Genomic DNA, 12,161 nt, shown 5'->3' on the forward strand with positions numbered 1-12,161 from the left:
TGTATTTCCTAATTATATCCACTGAAGAGTCTTGATGTAATAAGCACACTTTAGTAATAATGAGCAGACCTAGTACCCATACGTTGATTTCTGGATACATTCCCCACTAAAAAGAACCAGGTCTGACTCCAAGTCTGAGGCAGGAGAGTACAAGGTAGCCTGGGATGTCTATTATAGCAGAAAGCAAGTATGCACTCAAAGACTCACTGGGTCATTTCAAAAGGGGCTACCCTAAAAAGGCTACTATGGGCCAAAATGGGACAATTTGAACATTAAAAACAATAGCGACTGCCCAGCCTCAGCAATCACACAAGAAAAATAAAAGGAATCCAATTGGAAAGGAAGAAGTAAAACTGTCACTGTTTGCAGATGACATGATAATATACATAGAAAATCCTAAAGACAGCACCAAAAAACTTCTAGGGCTCATCAATGAATCTGGTAAAGTTGTAGGATACAAAACTAATATACATAAATATGTTGCATTTCTATATACTAACAACTATCAGAAAGAGAAATTAAGACAACAACCCCATTTACAATAGCATCAAAAAGAATAGAATACCTAGGAATAAACCTACCTAAGGAGGTAAAAGACCTGTAACTCAGAAAACAAGACACTGATGAAAGAACCTGAAGATGATACAGATGGAAAAACATACTGTGTTCATAGATTGGAAGAATTTTATGTTAAAATGACCATACTACCCAAGGCAACCTACAGACTCAATGAAATCCCTATCAAAATACCAATGGCATTTTTCACAGAACTAGAACAAATAATTTAAAAATTTGTGTGGAAACTCAAGAAACCCCAAATAGCCAAAACAATCTTGAGAAAGAAGAACAGAGCTGGAGCTATCACGCTCCCTAACCTCAGATTGCACAACAAAGCTACAGTAATCAAAACAGTATGGTACTGGCACAAAAACAGATACATAGATCAATGAAACAGAATAATGAGCCCAGAAGTAAACCCAAACACTTATGGTCAATTAATGTGCAACAAAGGAGGCAAGAATATACAATGGGGAAAAGATACCCTATTCAATAAGTGGTCCTGGGAAAACTGGACAGCTACATGTAAAGGAGTGAAATTAGAACATTTTCTCATTCCATATACAAAAATAAACTCAAAATGAATTTAAGACCTAAATGTAAGACCATAAAACTCCTAGAAGAAAATATAGGTAGAACACTCTTTGACATAAATTGTAGCAATATTTTTTGGATATGTCTCCTAAAAGAAACAAAAACAAAAATAAACAAATGGGACCTAATCAAACTTAAATGCTTTTGCACAGCATAGGAAAAAATAGGTAAACAAAAAGACAACCTACTGAATGGGAGAAAATACTTGCTAATGATATGATGATAAGGGGTTAATATATAAAATATATAAACAGCTCATGTAACTCAACATTAAAAAAAAAACCAAACAACCCAGTCAAAAAATAGGCAGAAGACGTGAACAGACATTTTTCCAAAGAAGACATTCAGATGGCCAACAAGCACAGGACAAGAAGCTCAACATCACTAATCATCAGAGAAATTCATATCAAAACCACAGTGAGATATCACCTCACACCTGTCAGAATGGGTATCATCAGAAAGAACACAAACAACAAGTATCGGTGGGGATGTGAAGAAATGGGAACCTTTATACACTTTAGGAATGTAAATTGGTGCAGCCACTGTGGAAAACAGTATGGAGGCTCCTCAAAAAACTAAAAACAGAACTACCATACAATCCAGCAATTCCACTCCTGGGGTGTATATCCAAAAAAACACGAAAACATTAATTCGTAAAGATATATGCACCACGGTGTTCACAGCAGCATTATTTACAATTGCCAAGGTATGGAAGCAACCTAAGTGTCCATCAACAGATGAATGGATAAAGAAGATGTATATATATGCAATGGCATATTACTCAGCCATAAAAATTAATGAAATTTTGCCATTTGCAATAACATGGATGTATGTGGAGGGTACTGTGCTTACTGAAATTAGTCAGACAAAGACAAATACTGTATGATATCACCTATATGTGGAATCTAAAAAATAAAACAAACTAGTGAATATAGCAAAAAAGAAATAGACTCATAGATACACAGAACAAACCAGTGGTTACCAGTGGGGAGAGGGAAGGGGAGAGGGGAAGAATAGAGGTAGGGGAGTAAGATGTACAGTAAATGTACATTTATAAAATAAATGAGCCACAAGGATATATTGTACAGCACAAAGGAATATAGACAATATCTTATAAAAACTATAAAACTTAAAAAAATTGTGAATCACTATGTTGTACACCCGAAACTAATATAGTATTGTAAATCGACTATACCTCAATTTAATAAGAAAGAAAAACAATAGTGATTATAACTCATTGAATTTAAAAAATCCATAGGTCTATAATGAGGTCAATATATGAAATTCAATATATGAGTTTATAATGAGGTAAAATAAAAGAGAAAGAGAGGAGGAGCTTCAAGATGGCAGAAAAGTAAGACACGGAGATCACCTTCCTCTCGACAAATACTTCAAAAATACATCTACATGTGGAACAGCTCCTACAGAACAACTACTGACGCTGGCAGATGACCTCAGACCTCCCAAAAGGCAAGAAACTTCCCATGTACCTGGGTAGCATAAAAGAAAAAAGAAAAAACAGACAAAGAATAGGGACGGGACCTGCACCAGTGGGAGGGAGCTGTGAAGGAGGAAAGGTTTCCACACACTAGGAAGCCCCTTCGTGGGCAGAGGCTGTGGGTGGCGGAGGGGGGAAGCTTCAGAGCCAAGGAGGAGAGCGCAGCAAAAGGGGTGCGGAGGGCAAAGCGGTGAGATTCCCGCACAGAGGATCGGTGCCGACAGGCACTCACCAGCCCGAGAGGCTTGTCGGCTCACCCGCCGGGATGGGTGGGGGCTGGGAGCTGAGGCTCGGGCTTCAGAGGTCGGATCCCCCAGAGAGGACCGGGGTTGGCTGCGAACAGAGCCTGAAGGGGGCTAGTGCGCAACAGCTAGCCGGGAGGGAGTCCGGGAAAAAGTCTGGAGCTGCCAAAGAGGCAAGAGACTTTTTCTTGCTCCTTTGTTTCCTGGTGTGCGAGAAGAGGGGATTAAGAGCGCCGCTTAAAGGAGCTCCAGAGACGGGTGCGAGCCGCGGCTATCAGCGCGGACCCCAGAGACGGGCATGCGACGCTAAGGCTGCTGCTGCCGCCACGAAGAAGCCTGTGTGCAAGCACAGGTCACTGTCCACATCTCCCCTCCCGGGAGCCTGTGCAGCCCGCCACTGCCAAGGGAGGGAGGGAGATGCAAGAGGGAAGAGATATGGGGACATATGTATATGTATAACTGATTCATTTTGTTATAAAGCAGAAACTGACACACCATTGTAAAGCAATTATACTCTAATAAAGATGTTAAAAACAACAAAAAAAGAAAGAGAGCAAGAAGAAAGGAGGAGAGAAGGTAGTGGGGAGGAATGTTCCTTACAGAAAAGAATGCCAGGTAATACATGTAGAAGGAATGGTAGAATTAGAAAATCACCATTTTGCAATCCCAAACTAAATAACTAATTCAGGCAAAGATCACTAATGGATGTTAAAACCATGGAAGAAAAGTTGTTGGGAATAGGACATATTACCCTAGAGATTACTTAGTAATTACAAAGGGAAAAATACACTTTCATAATGGAGATATTTTTGTGGTCACCATCTTAACTAAATGCTCAAACCAGTCCTCACTAAGAGTGGGACAATATGATATTCTATGCCTTCTGATAAGTTGCAACATGAATATAACTACACCTGAAAAGTATCCTTGCTCAAAATGTATAACCTGAATAGAACGGAACATTTAAATATAACTTTCAATACAACATAGGACATAAAGGAACAATTTAAAGAATACTATGAGGAAACAATCAGATGAATGCAGATGTGGAACATTCTATAAGGCAAATGGTTTAGACTCTTCAAAAAGTCAATGTCATTAAAAGAAAAAAAGAAGAAAGGTTGGGAGACTGGTTCCAGACTTAAAGAGCTATAACAACCAACTGCAATAAGTGAAATTTGACGGGATCCTGTTTAAAAAAATTGCTGCAAAAATAAATTGTGATATTGTGATTTATAATAATATATATTTGTTTTTGTCCAGTTCTCACCCTAAGCTCCTTTCAACCACACTTGAGTTTATGTTAATGAGGTGATATTTGGAAAGCCTCTAGATAACCACAGGACAGGGGCTGATCCTAGGGGAACCAACCACATGATTAGAGGGTTGGAACTTTCATCTCCACTGCACTCCCAACCTCCAGGGAGCAGAATCCCCAAAGCCCGATGATTTAACCAAACATGTCTATGTATGGAAGCCTCCATAAAAATCCCCAAAGCACAGGGTTCAGAGAGCTGCCAGGGCTGATGAACACATGAAGCTGCTGGAAGGGCAGCGAGCCTGGAGAGGGTACAGAAGCTCTGCACCTCTTCCCACATACTTTGTCCTATGCACTTCTTCCATCTGTCTATTCCTGAGTTGTATCTTTTGTAATTAGCCAGTAGTCTAGTAAGTAAGCTGTTTTCCTGAGTTCTGTAAGCCACTTTAGTATTATTTAACCTAAGGAGGGGGTCATGTGAACATCCAGATGGATAAGCAGTTGATCAGAAACACAGAAGACAACCAGGCCTTGTGATTGGCCTCTGAAGCAGAAGGGGAGGCTCTCTTGTGGCACTGAGTCTAGCCTGTAGGATCTGACGCCATCTCCAGGTAGATGGGGTCAGAACTGAGTTGAATTGTAGGACGACCACATGCTGTCCACAGAGAACTGAAGAAGTACTTCGTCGGGGGGTAATGAACTCCATACATCTGGAGTGCAGAAGTACTCTGTGAGTATACAGAACACACAGGAGTTTTTCCTAGACAATAAAATTCTGGTTGATCTTCATAGATAATGGTATAGAGTTTAGGTAGGAGGTTACCTCATCTGGTTGAGGGAGGACAATAACCGACATCGTTCCCGTGTGAATACGCTGCATCCTTGACGACAGGCCCACCTCAGGAATTCGCTGAACTCGGTGAATCCCACCTTCATACTTCAAATGCTTATAGACATTGTCACCGGAAATTCGGGCGGCTGCATGATGTAGCCCACCTATGAAGAAATGTTCCAGCAATATTAATGAATTCTACTTTGAAAGGGATCAGGATCTTAGATGCCCTTAATGTAAGGCCTGGATGTGAGCATAGAGCCTGACATGAGAACATAAGGTAGGTACAAAACTATATTTTCCCAATGTAAGTGAATTAATATATAAAAGGAAACATACCAAAATATTATTTATGGTTACCTCTGGAGAATAGAATAACAGCATGTTTTTCATTTTACTTTCTATACTTTTCTTGTTGCTAAGTTTTATATAAATGAACAAATTTCACTTTTACAAAAATAGTATTAGAAAAAAAGAATACTGGGGTGTTTTCTACATTGAACTATACCATGCAATCTTAGGCTAATTTGGTGCCATATATAAAAGACTGTTCAGTAACATAGTAATTTGATAATGATGAATAATTCTATAGGTTCTCTCAAGTTCTCAAGAATCGATTGAAATTTAGCTCTTGCTTATCTGTGGAGTGGGAAGATAAGCACAAAAAAATCTTAATGCCTAAGCTAGTTTCTTATTGACTATGTTTTTAAAAAATGTTTTTATTACAAAATAATATACATGGGAAACCACATGAATGAAATGTATAGTTCAAGATCAAGAAAAAGAACTTTGTTGGAGTTCTTTGGCGGTCCAGAGGTTAAGACTCGGCACTTCCACTGCAGGGGGCACAGGATTGATCCCTGATCAGGGAATTAAGATCCCACATGCCGCACAGCGCAGCCACAAAAAAAAAAAAGAATTTTGTCAGGCACCCCCAAAGCCCTCTCACATGCCCCTTCCTAGTTACAATCCCCTCCCCTTCTCATGAATAACCATTATCCTTCTATTCCCTTCTTTATTATAATTTTATTACCTAATGTGCTGCCCTAGCTACTACAGTTTAGTCTTTTTTTTTTTTAAGATTTTTTTTAACATCTTTATTGGGGTATAATTGCTTTACAATGGTGTGTTAGTTTCTTACAGTTTAGTCTTGTCCATTTAAAAAATTTGATATGTCTTTCAAACCTCTCAGTCTGTAAGTTCGTCATCCATCTCTTACCCTAGCTACTACAGTTTAGTCTTTTTTTTTTAAGATTTTTTTTAACATCTTTATTGGGGTATAATTGCTTTACAATGGTGTGTTAGTTTCTTACAGTTTAGTCTTGTCCATTTAAAAAATTTGATATGTCTTTCAAACCTCTCAGTCTGTAAGTTCGTCATCCATCTCTCTTGTTTACTTCAAATTATCTGTTGAGGAACTAGGGCTATTGATCGACAGAAATTTCCCACGTTCTGTTCTTTTTTTTAATTATTTTTCTTTAATTTTTAATTTTTTTTCTGGTCTCTGACTATAATTAGAAAAATAGAAGGACAATTACAGAAAATAGAAGGGCAATAAAAACATGTGAAATATTACCACAGGGATGCAATCAGCAAAATCCAGATGATCTGGGCTTCCCTGGTGGTGCAGTGGTTGGGAGTCCACCTGCCGATTCAGGGGACACGGGTTCGTGCCCCGGTCCGGGAAGATCCCACATGCCACAGAGCGGCTAGGCCCGTGAGCCATGGCCGCTGAGCCTGCGCATCCGGAGCCTGTGCTCCGCAACGGGAGAGGCCACAACAGTAAGAGGCCCGCGTACCGCAAAAAAAAAAAAATCCAGATGATCTATAGGACAAATAATCTAGTTCCCTTAACAAATGAATTGCAAGGAAAAATATTAAAATTGAGGAGGTAGCTGTGGATTACAAGAGATTTAAGAGACATATCAACCAACTGCAACGTAAGGAAGTTACTTAGGTTTCAGTTTGAACAAAAACTATACAAAAAAATTTATGAGCAGGGAAATGTGAACACTCACTGGATATTTTATTATACTAAGGGATTTTTTTGGGGGGGTCTGATAATAGCAAAGTGACTATGTGGTGTTTTTTTAAAATAAGTGCTTACCTTTTTTTTTTTCACATACACACACTGTATTTTCTTCTTACAAGAGATAAACTGACACCAAGCATTGTAAATGGATGACCACAACAAAATCAACAATGACTGCAGTTCCCTCAAGACTGCTTCAGCTATTCGGGGTTTTTTTGTCTCCATACAAATTTTAAGATGATTTTTTTGTAGTTCCGTAAAAAAATGCCATCGGTCATTTGATATGGATTGCATTGAATGTGTAGATTACTTTGGGTAGTATGGTCATTTTCACTATATTGATTCTTCCAATCCAAGAACATGGTGTATCTCTCCATCTGTTGGTATCATCTTTAATTTCTTTCATCAGTGTCATAGTTTAGCTGTGGGTTTGTCATATATGGCCTTTATTATGTTGAGGTAGGTTCCCTCTATGCCCACTTTCTGGAGAGTTTTAATTTTTTTAAACGATTCTTTTTTAAAAATACATTTATTTATTATTTACCTATTTTGTCTGTGCTGGGTCTTAGTTGCAGCACATGGGATCTTCGCTGTGGCATGCATGTGGGATCTAGTTACCTGACCAGGGATTGAACCCAGGCCCCCTGCATTAGGAGCATGGAGTCTTATCCACTGAACCACCAGGGAAGTCCCCCATGGTCTGGTTTTGCTGACTGCATACTCTTGGAGTGATTCAACCTGTTTTTCTGCCCTCTTTACTGGCTGCAATTGGGCAGCTGGATCCAGAAACTGGATCATCAGCTTGAGGTCCTTGGCCAGACAACAAGAGAGTTCCCACTGTAAGGTCTGGGCTACAGAGAAAAGCAATCACAGAGCTCTTCAAGGATGCCAGGGCTCCTTTCACAAATTTATTTCTCAGAGTTGTGGTGAAATGTATGTCTTCTGTACACACAAAATTAACCACCACATTACTTTAAGTGACCTATCCCTGAATTCAACGTTTGAGCACAGAATAACAAAACATATTTATAAACATTAATCTGTTGGAAGAGATGATGTAATATATTTCATAGACTCCCTTTAACTTGAAAAATATTTCAATTCCTTAGGTACCAGGAATACAGAATAATAGTGTTAGACCTACACTACATATCAAGAGCCATCACCCTCCATTGCTTCCACAATGACTATCTTGTAATTATTTAGTTTCGATTATTTATGTAGTGGTTGAGTATTTCCCCTATCTGTCCCAAGGTCACAAAACTACAAGACTTTAAGTCATTTGATATATGAATTTTTGCATGAAAATGTATTTTTTTCCAATCTTAGCTGTTAGTGCTGTATCTCTGTGATTCTATTTCAATTAAACATTAAATATATATACATATAATTTTTTATAAATTTATTTTTAAATTTATTTTTGGCTGCGTTGGGTCTTTGTTGCTGCGTGCGGGCTTTCTCTAGTTGTGGCAAGTGAGGGTTACTCTTCTCAGTGTGCGGGCTTCTCATTGTGGTGGCTTCTCTTGTTGTGGAACATGGGTTCTAGGCGCGTGGGCTTCAGTAGTTGTGGTGCGCGGGCTCAGTAGTTGTAGCTTGCGGGCTCTAGAGCGCAGGCTCAGTAGTTGTGGCACACAGGCTTAGTTGCTCTGTGGCATGTGGGATCTTCCCGGACCAGGCTTGAACCCGTGTCCCCTGCATTGGCAGGCGGATTCTGAACCACTGTGCCATCAGGGAAGCCCATACATATAATTTAATATACATACTTTATAGGGCAGGTATCTTTTCCTCTTTCTCTATCTTATTTATTTTTTGGCTGCGCCATGCAGCATGCAGGATCTTACTTCGCTGACCAGGGATCAAACCCAGGCCCTGGCAGTGAAAGCACCAAGTCCTAACCACTGGACCACCAGGGAATTCCTGAAAATTTTTTCTTTTTTAATAAAAGACCTTTTTTTGTGCTCACTTCAGCAGCACATATACTAAAATTGGAACGCTACAGAGAAGATTAGCATGGCCCCTGTGCAAGGATGACCCACAAATTTGCGAAGCATTCCATATTTTTTAACTAATAAGGACCTACTGTATAGCATAGGGAGCTCTACTGAATATTCTGTAATATGGGAATATTCAGCTCTACTGAATATTCTGTAATATGGCCTATATGGGAAAAGAATATGAAAAGGAGTGGATATATGTGTATGTATAACTGATTCACTTTGCTGTACACCTGAAACTAACACAACATTGTAAATCCACTATACTCCAATAAAAAAATAAAATAAAATAAAATAAAAGGTCCTTTTACTTTCTAAAATGTCTTTATTTTATTTTGCTACTGAGTTAATGTATCTAAAAGAAAGATTTCCCAACCATTGTTTGGGCTGCTCTGGGCACCTGAAACGGAATCTCTCTTCCTGTTATTAAGTTCATCTCCCTTTCATTATTGAAAGTTGAATTCAAAATATACGTCTCAGCGATTACATTCTCTCTTTCATATGCTGGTGTTTCTCATTACATTCTTGAAACTCTCTCCTCTCCTGCTTCCAAAATATTATACTGTTCTCATCCCTTTTCCTGCTTCTCTGACCCCTCTTTTTCTTTTGCCAACTAGTTTATCTTTCTAAATATGGCCATTCTCCAACGTTTGGTACCCTGAATACTCCCTCTCTATAAACTCTCCCTCACTTATTCTCTCTCAGTATCAGACATTATCTCTGTGCTAAGAGCTATCAAATCGCTCTCCTCAATTCTATTCTCTCACCAAAGCTCTGGCTACACGATTTCAGCATTTACTGGATATTTCTAAAGGAACGCTCACTATAACAAAACACACAATAATTCAAAAACAACTTCACTGTTCTGCCCAAATGGAGACGGCCTTCCAATTTCTATTCCATTCAATGGCATGAATGAATATCACATCTTCCCAGCTAGAAAGATTAGATCCCTGTGGCTCATCTCCTTTGTATCAGAATAAACTAATGGGATGTAGTGTGGTTCTGGATCAGACAGACTTAAATCTAAACCCAGGACTGCCATCACTTATTGTGTGATCTTGGATTAGTTACTTACTCTCTGAGCCTAGATCTTCATCTGTAAAATGGGATTAACAATACCCAGGGTTGTGAAGATCAAACGACACATACTGCACGCAGGACATAGTGGGCAAGCAATAGATCCTCTTGTCAGTTACAAATTTTGCTCATTCTTCATCTGAAGTTCTCTCATATGTGTCCCTACTCCCAGTTCTAACTCTTAGTCATACCTGGATTACTCTAATAACCTCTATGCCATCTGCCTTAAATCTAGCCTCTTCAGTCCATCTTTCACACTGCTGTCAAAATAATCTTCTAAAAACAAACTTATGGTTGCCAAAGGGGAAAGGAGAGTGGGGGGAGGGATAAATTAGGAGGCTGGGATTAACATATACACACTACTATATAGAAAACAGATAACCAACAAGGACCTACTGTATAGCATAGGGAACTATGCTCAATATTCTGTAATAACCTATAAGGGAAAAGAATCTGAAAAGGAATATATATATATATATATATATATATATATACACACATACACACACATAACTGAATCACTGTGCTGTACACCTGAAACTAACACCATATTGTAAATCATCTATACTTCAATAAAAAAAGAAAAAAAGAATCTTCTTAAAATATATATTGATCAAATCATATTCTTATTAGCAAAATCTTCAACAGCTCCCTAACAATCAAGGCCTGTTCCGCTTTAACGTCTGCTCAAAATCTACTCTTTTGAACCTATTTCCTCTCACGTCTCATCACAAATATCCTCTGGTTTAATTGGCTTCCTCACTTCTACACACACATCAAGATCTTTCCCACCACCATGCTGTTGCTCAAATTGGTCCTTCCATCTGCTCTCGTTGGTCTTCCCTTTGAAACCATGCACCTCAGGTGTGCTGGGACTCGAACCCAGCCTAAACCCTGATTGGGACTTGAACCCACATGGCTAGGACTCAAACCTGGCCAAAACCCACAGTCTTCCAACTGAGATCACACACCTGGTTTTAGGACTTAATGAAGCTCAGGTTCTTGATGTCTCATCACAGAAAGAATTCAGTGAGAGGCAAAGTGATAGTAAGAAGTGGATTTATTTAGAGAGATACACACTCCACAGATATAGTGTGGGCCATCTCAGGAGGTGAAAGCAGCACCAGGGTATGGGGTTGTCAGTTTTTAAGGGGTGGGTAACTTCATAGGCTAATGAGTGGGAGGAGTATTCCAGCTATTTTGGGAAGGGGGTGGGGATTTCCGGGAATTGGGCCACCGCCCAATTTTTCATCCTTATGGTTGGCCTTGGCACTGTCATGGCGCCAGTCAGTGTGTCATTTAGCTTGCTGATGTATTACAATGAGCATATACTGAAGCTCAAGGTCTAGTGGAAGTCGACTTGTCCACCATCTTGGACCCATTTGGTTCTCATCAGTTTATGTCATGTCCTTGGGCTACGTCATTCTTTCGAAGGTTGCGCCCTGCCCCCTTCCCTCCTGTTTCACCTTTCCTAACCACTGGCTGTATTTCAAATCCATATGACGCACAACCTTACTTATGCTCTATACTTGTTTTCATTTCCCTCGATTGTTTAACTTACATGAATCATCTTTCCCCACTTTGATAATTTGTGGGTTATTATTCATCGGCCCTCCGTCTACTACAGTGTATCTTTGTGTAACCAAGCAGACAAAAACTTCCAGGTGGATTAAGAGACTTGAACAAAAAAGAATTACTATCAGATGTTCGGATTTAACATACTTGAGTATTTAAAAGTTTAAAGACTCACATTGGTTCTTATTGCTTATGTTGTCTAAGTTTTTATCAGCCCAACTAGGGTGGGAGCTTCTTGAAAATAAAGACAAATGACTAACTTCTTCTGCATTCCCATAAACCTCCAACACATCATCAGTACTTCAGAGTAAAAACCTTAATACATCTTGGCTTTGAACAACAGAGCAATGATTTTTCAAGCAAGGCATATATCAACCCTCCACAGGGAAAGTTTCTCTAATTCAGATATTCCTTCCTAGGAGGATACTTCCTTCCCTCCCACTCTCTTCTCCCATAGTAAGAATTCTACTATAGTAAGCCACTGTGATTGATGAGCCC

At 39.2% G+C, this 12,161-nt stretch overlaps 1 protein-coding gene and 1 non-coding gene across 2 annotated transcripts in view; one reads left to right on the forward strand and one right to left on the reverse strand.

The window, feature by feature from the left end:
- Positions 1 to 4,731: 4,731 nt before the first annotated feature.
- LOC112405710 (peptide chain release factor 1, mitochondrial-like) overlaps positions 4,732 to 12,161 on the reverse strand; it is a 41,201-nt gene continuing 33,771 nt past the window's right edge. The window contains exons 6-7 of the mRNA XM_024754209.1: positions 4,974 to 5,146; positions 4,732 to 4,878 (exon numbers count right to left, since the gene is read on the reverse strand). Coding sequence (XP_024609977.1) covers positions 4,732 to 4,878; positions 4,974 to 5,146 — 320 coding nt within the window. The remainder of the gene's footprint in view (positions 4,879 to 4,973; positions 5,147 to 12,161) is intronic.
- LOC112405711 (U6 spliceosomal RNA) lies at positions 8,970 to 9,076 on the forward strand. Its single transcript, XR_003004419.1, has one exon. It is a non-coding gene; the product is annotated as a U6 spliceosomal RNA (small nuclear RNA).

This window comes from Neophocaena asiaeorientalis, unplaced genomic scaffold, assembly GCF_003031525.2.
Source record: "Neophocaena asiaeorientalis asiaeorientalis breed wild unplaced genomic scaffold, Neophocaena_asiaeorientalis_V1.1 scaffold415, whole genome shotgun sequence".
Taxonomy (NCBI): Eukaryota; Metazoa; Chordata; class Mammalia; order Artiodactyla; family Phocoenidae; genus Neophocaena; species Neophocaena asiaeorientalis.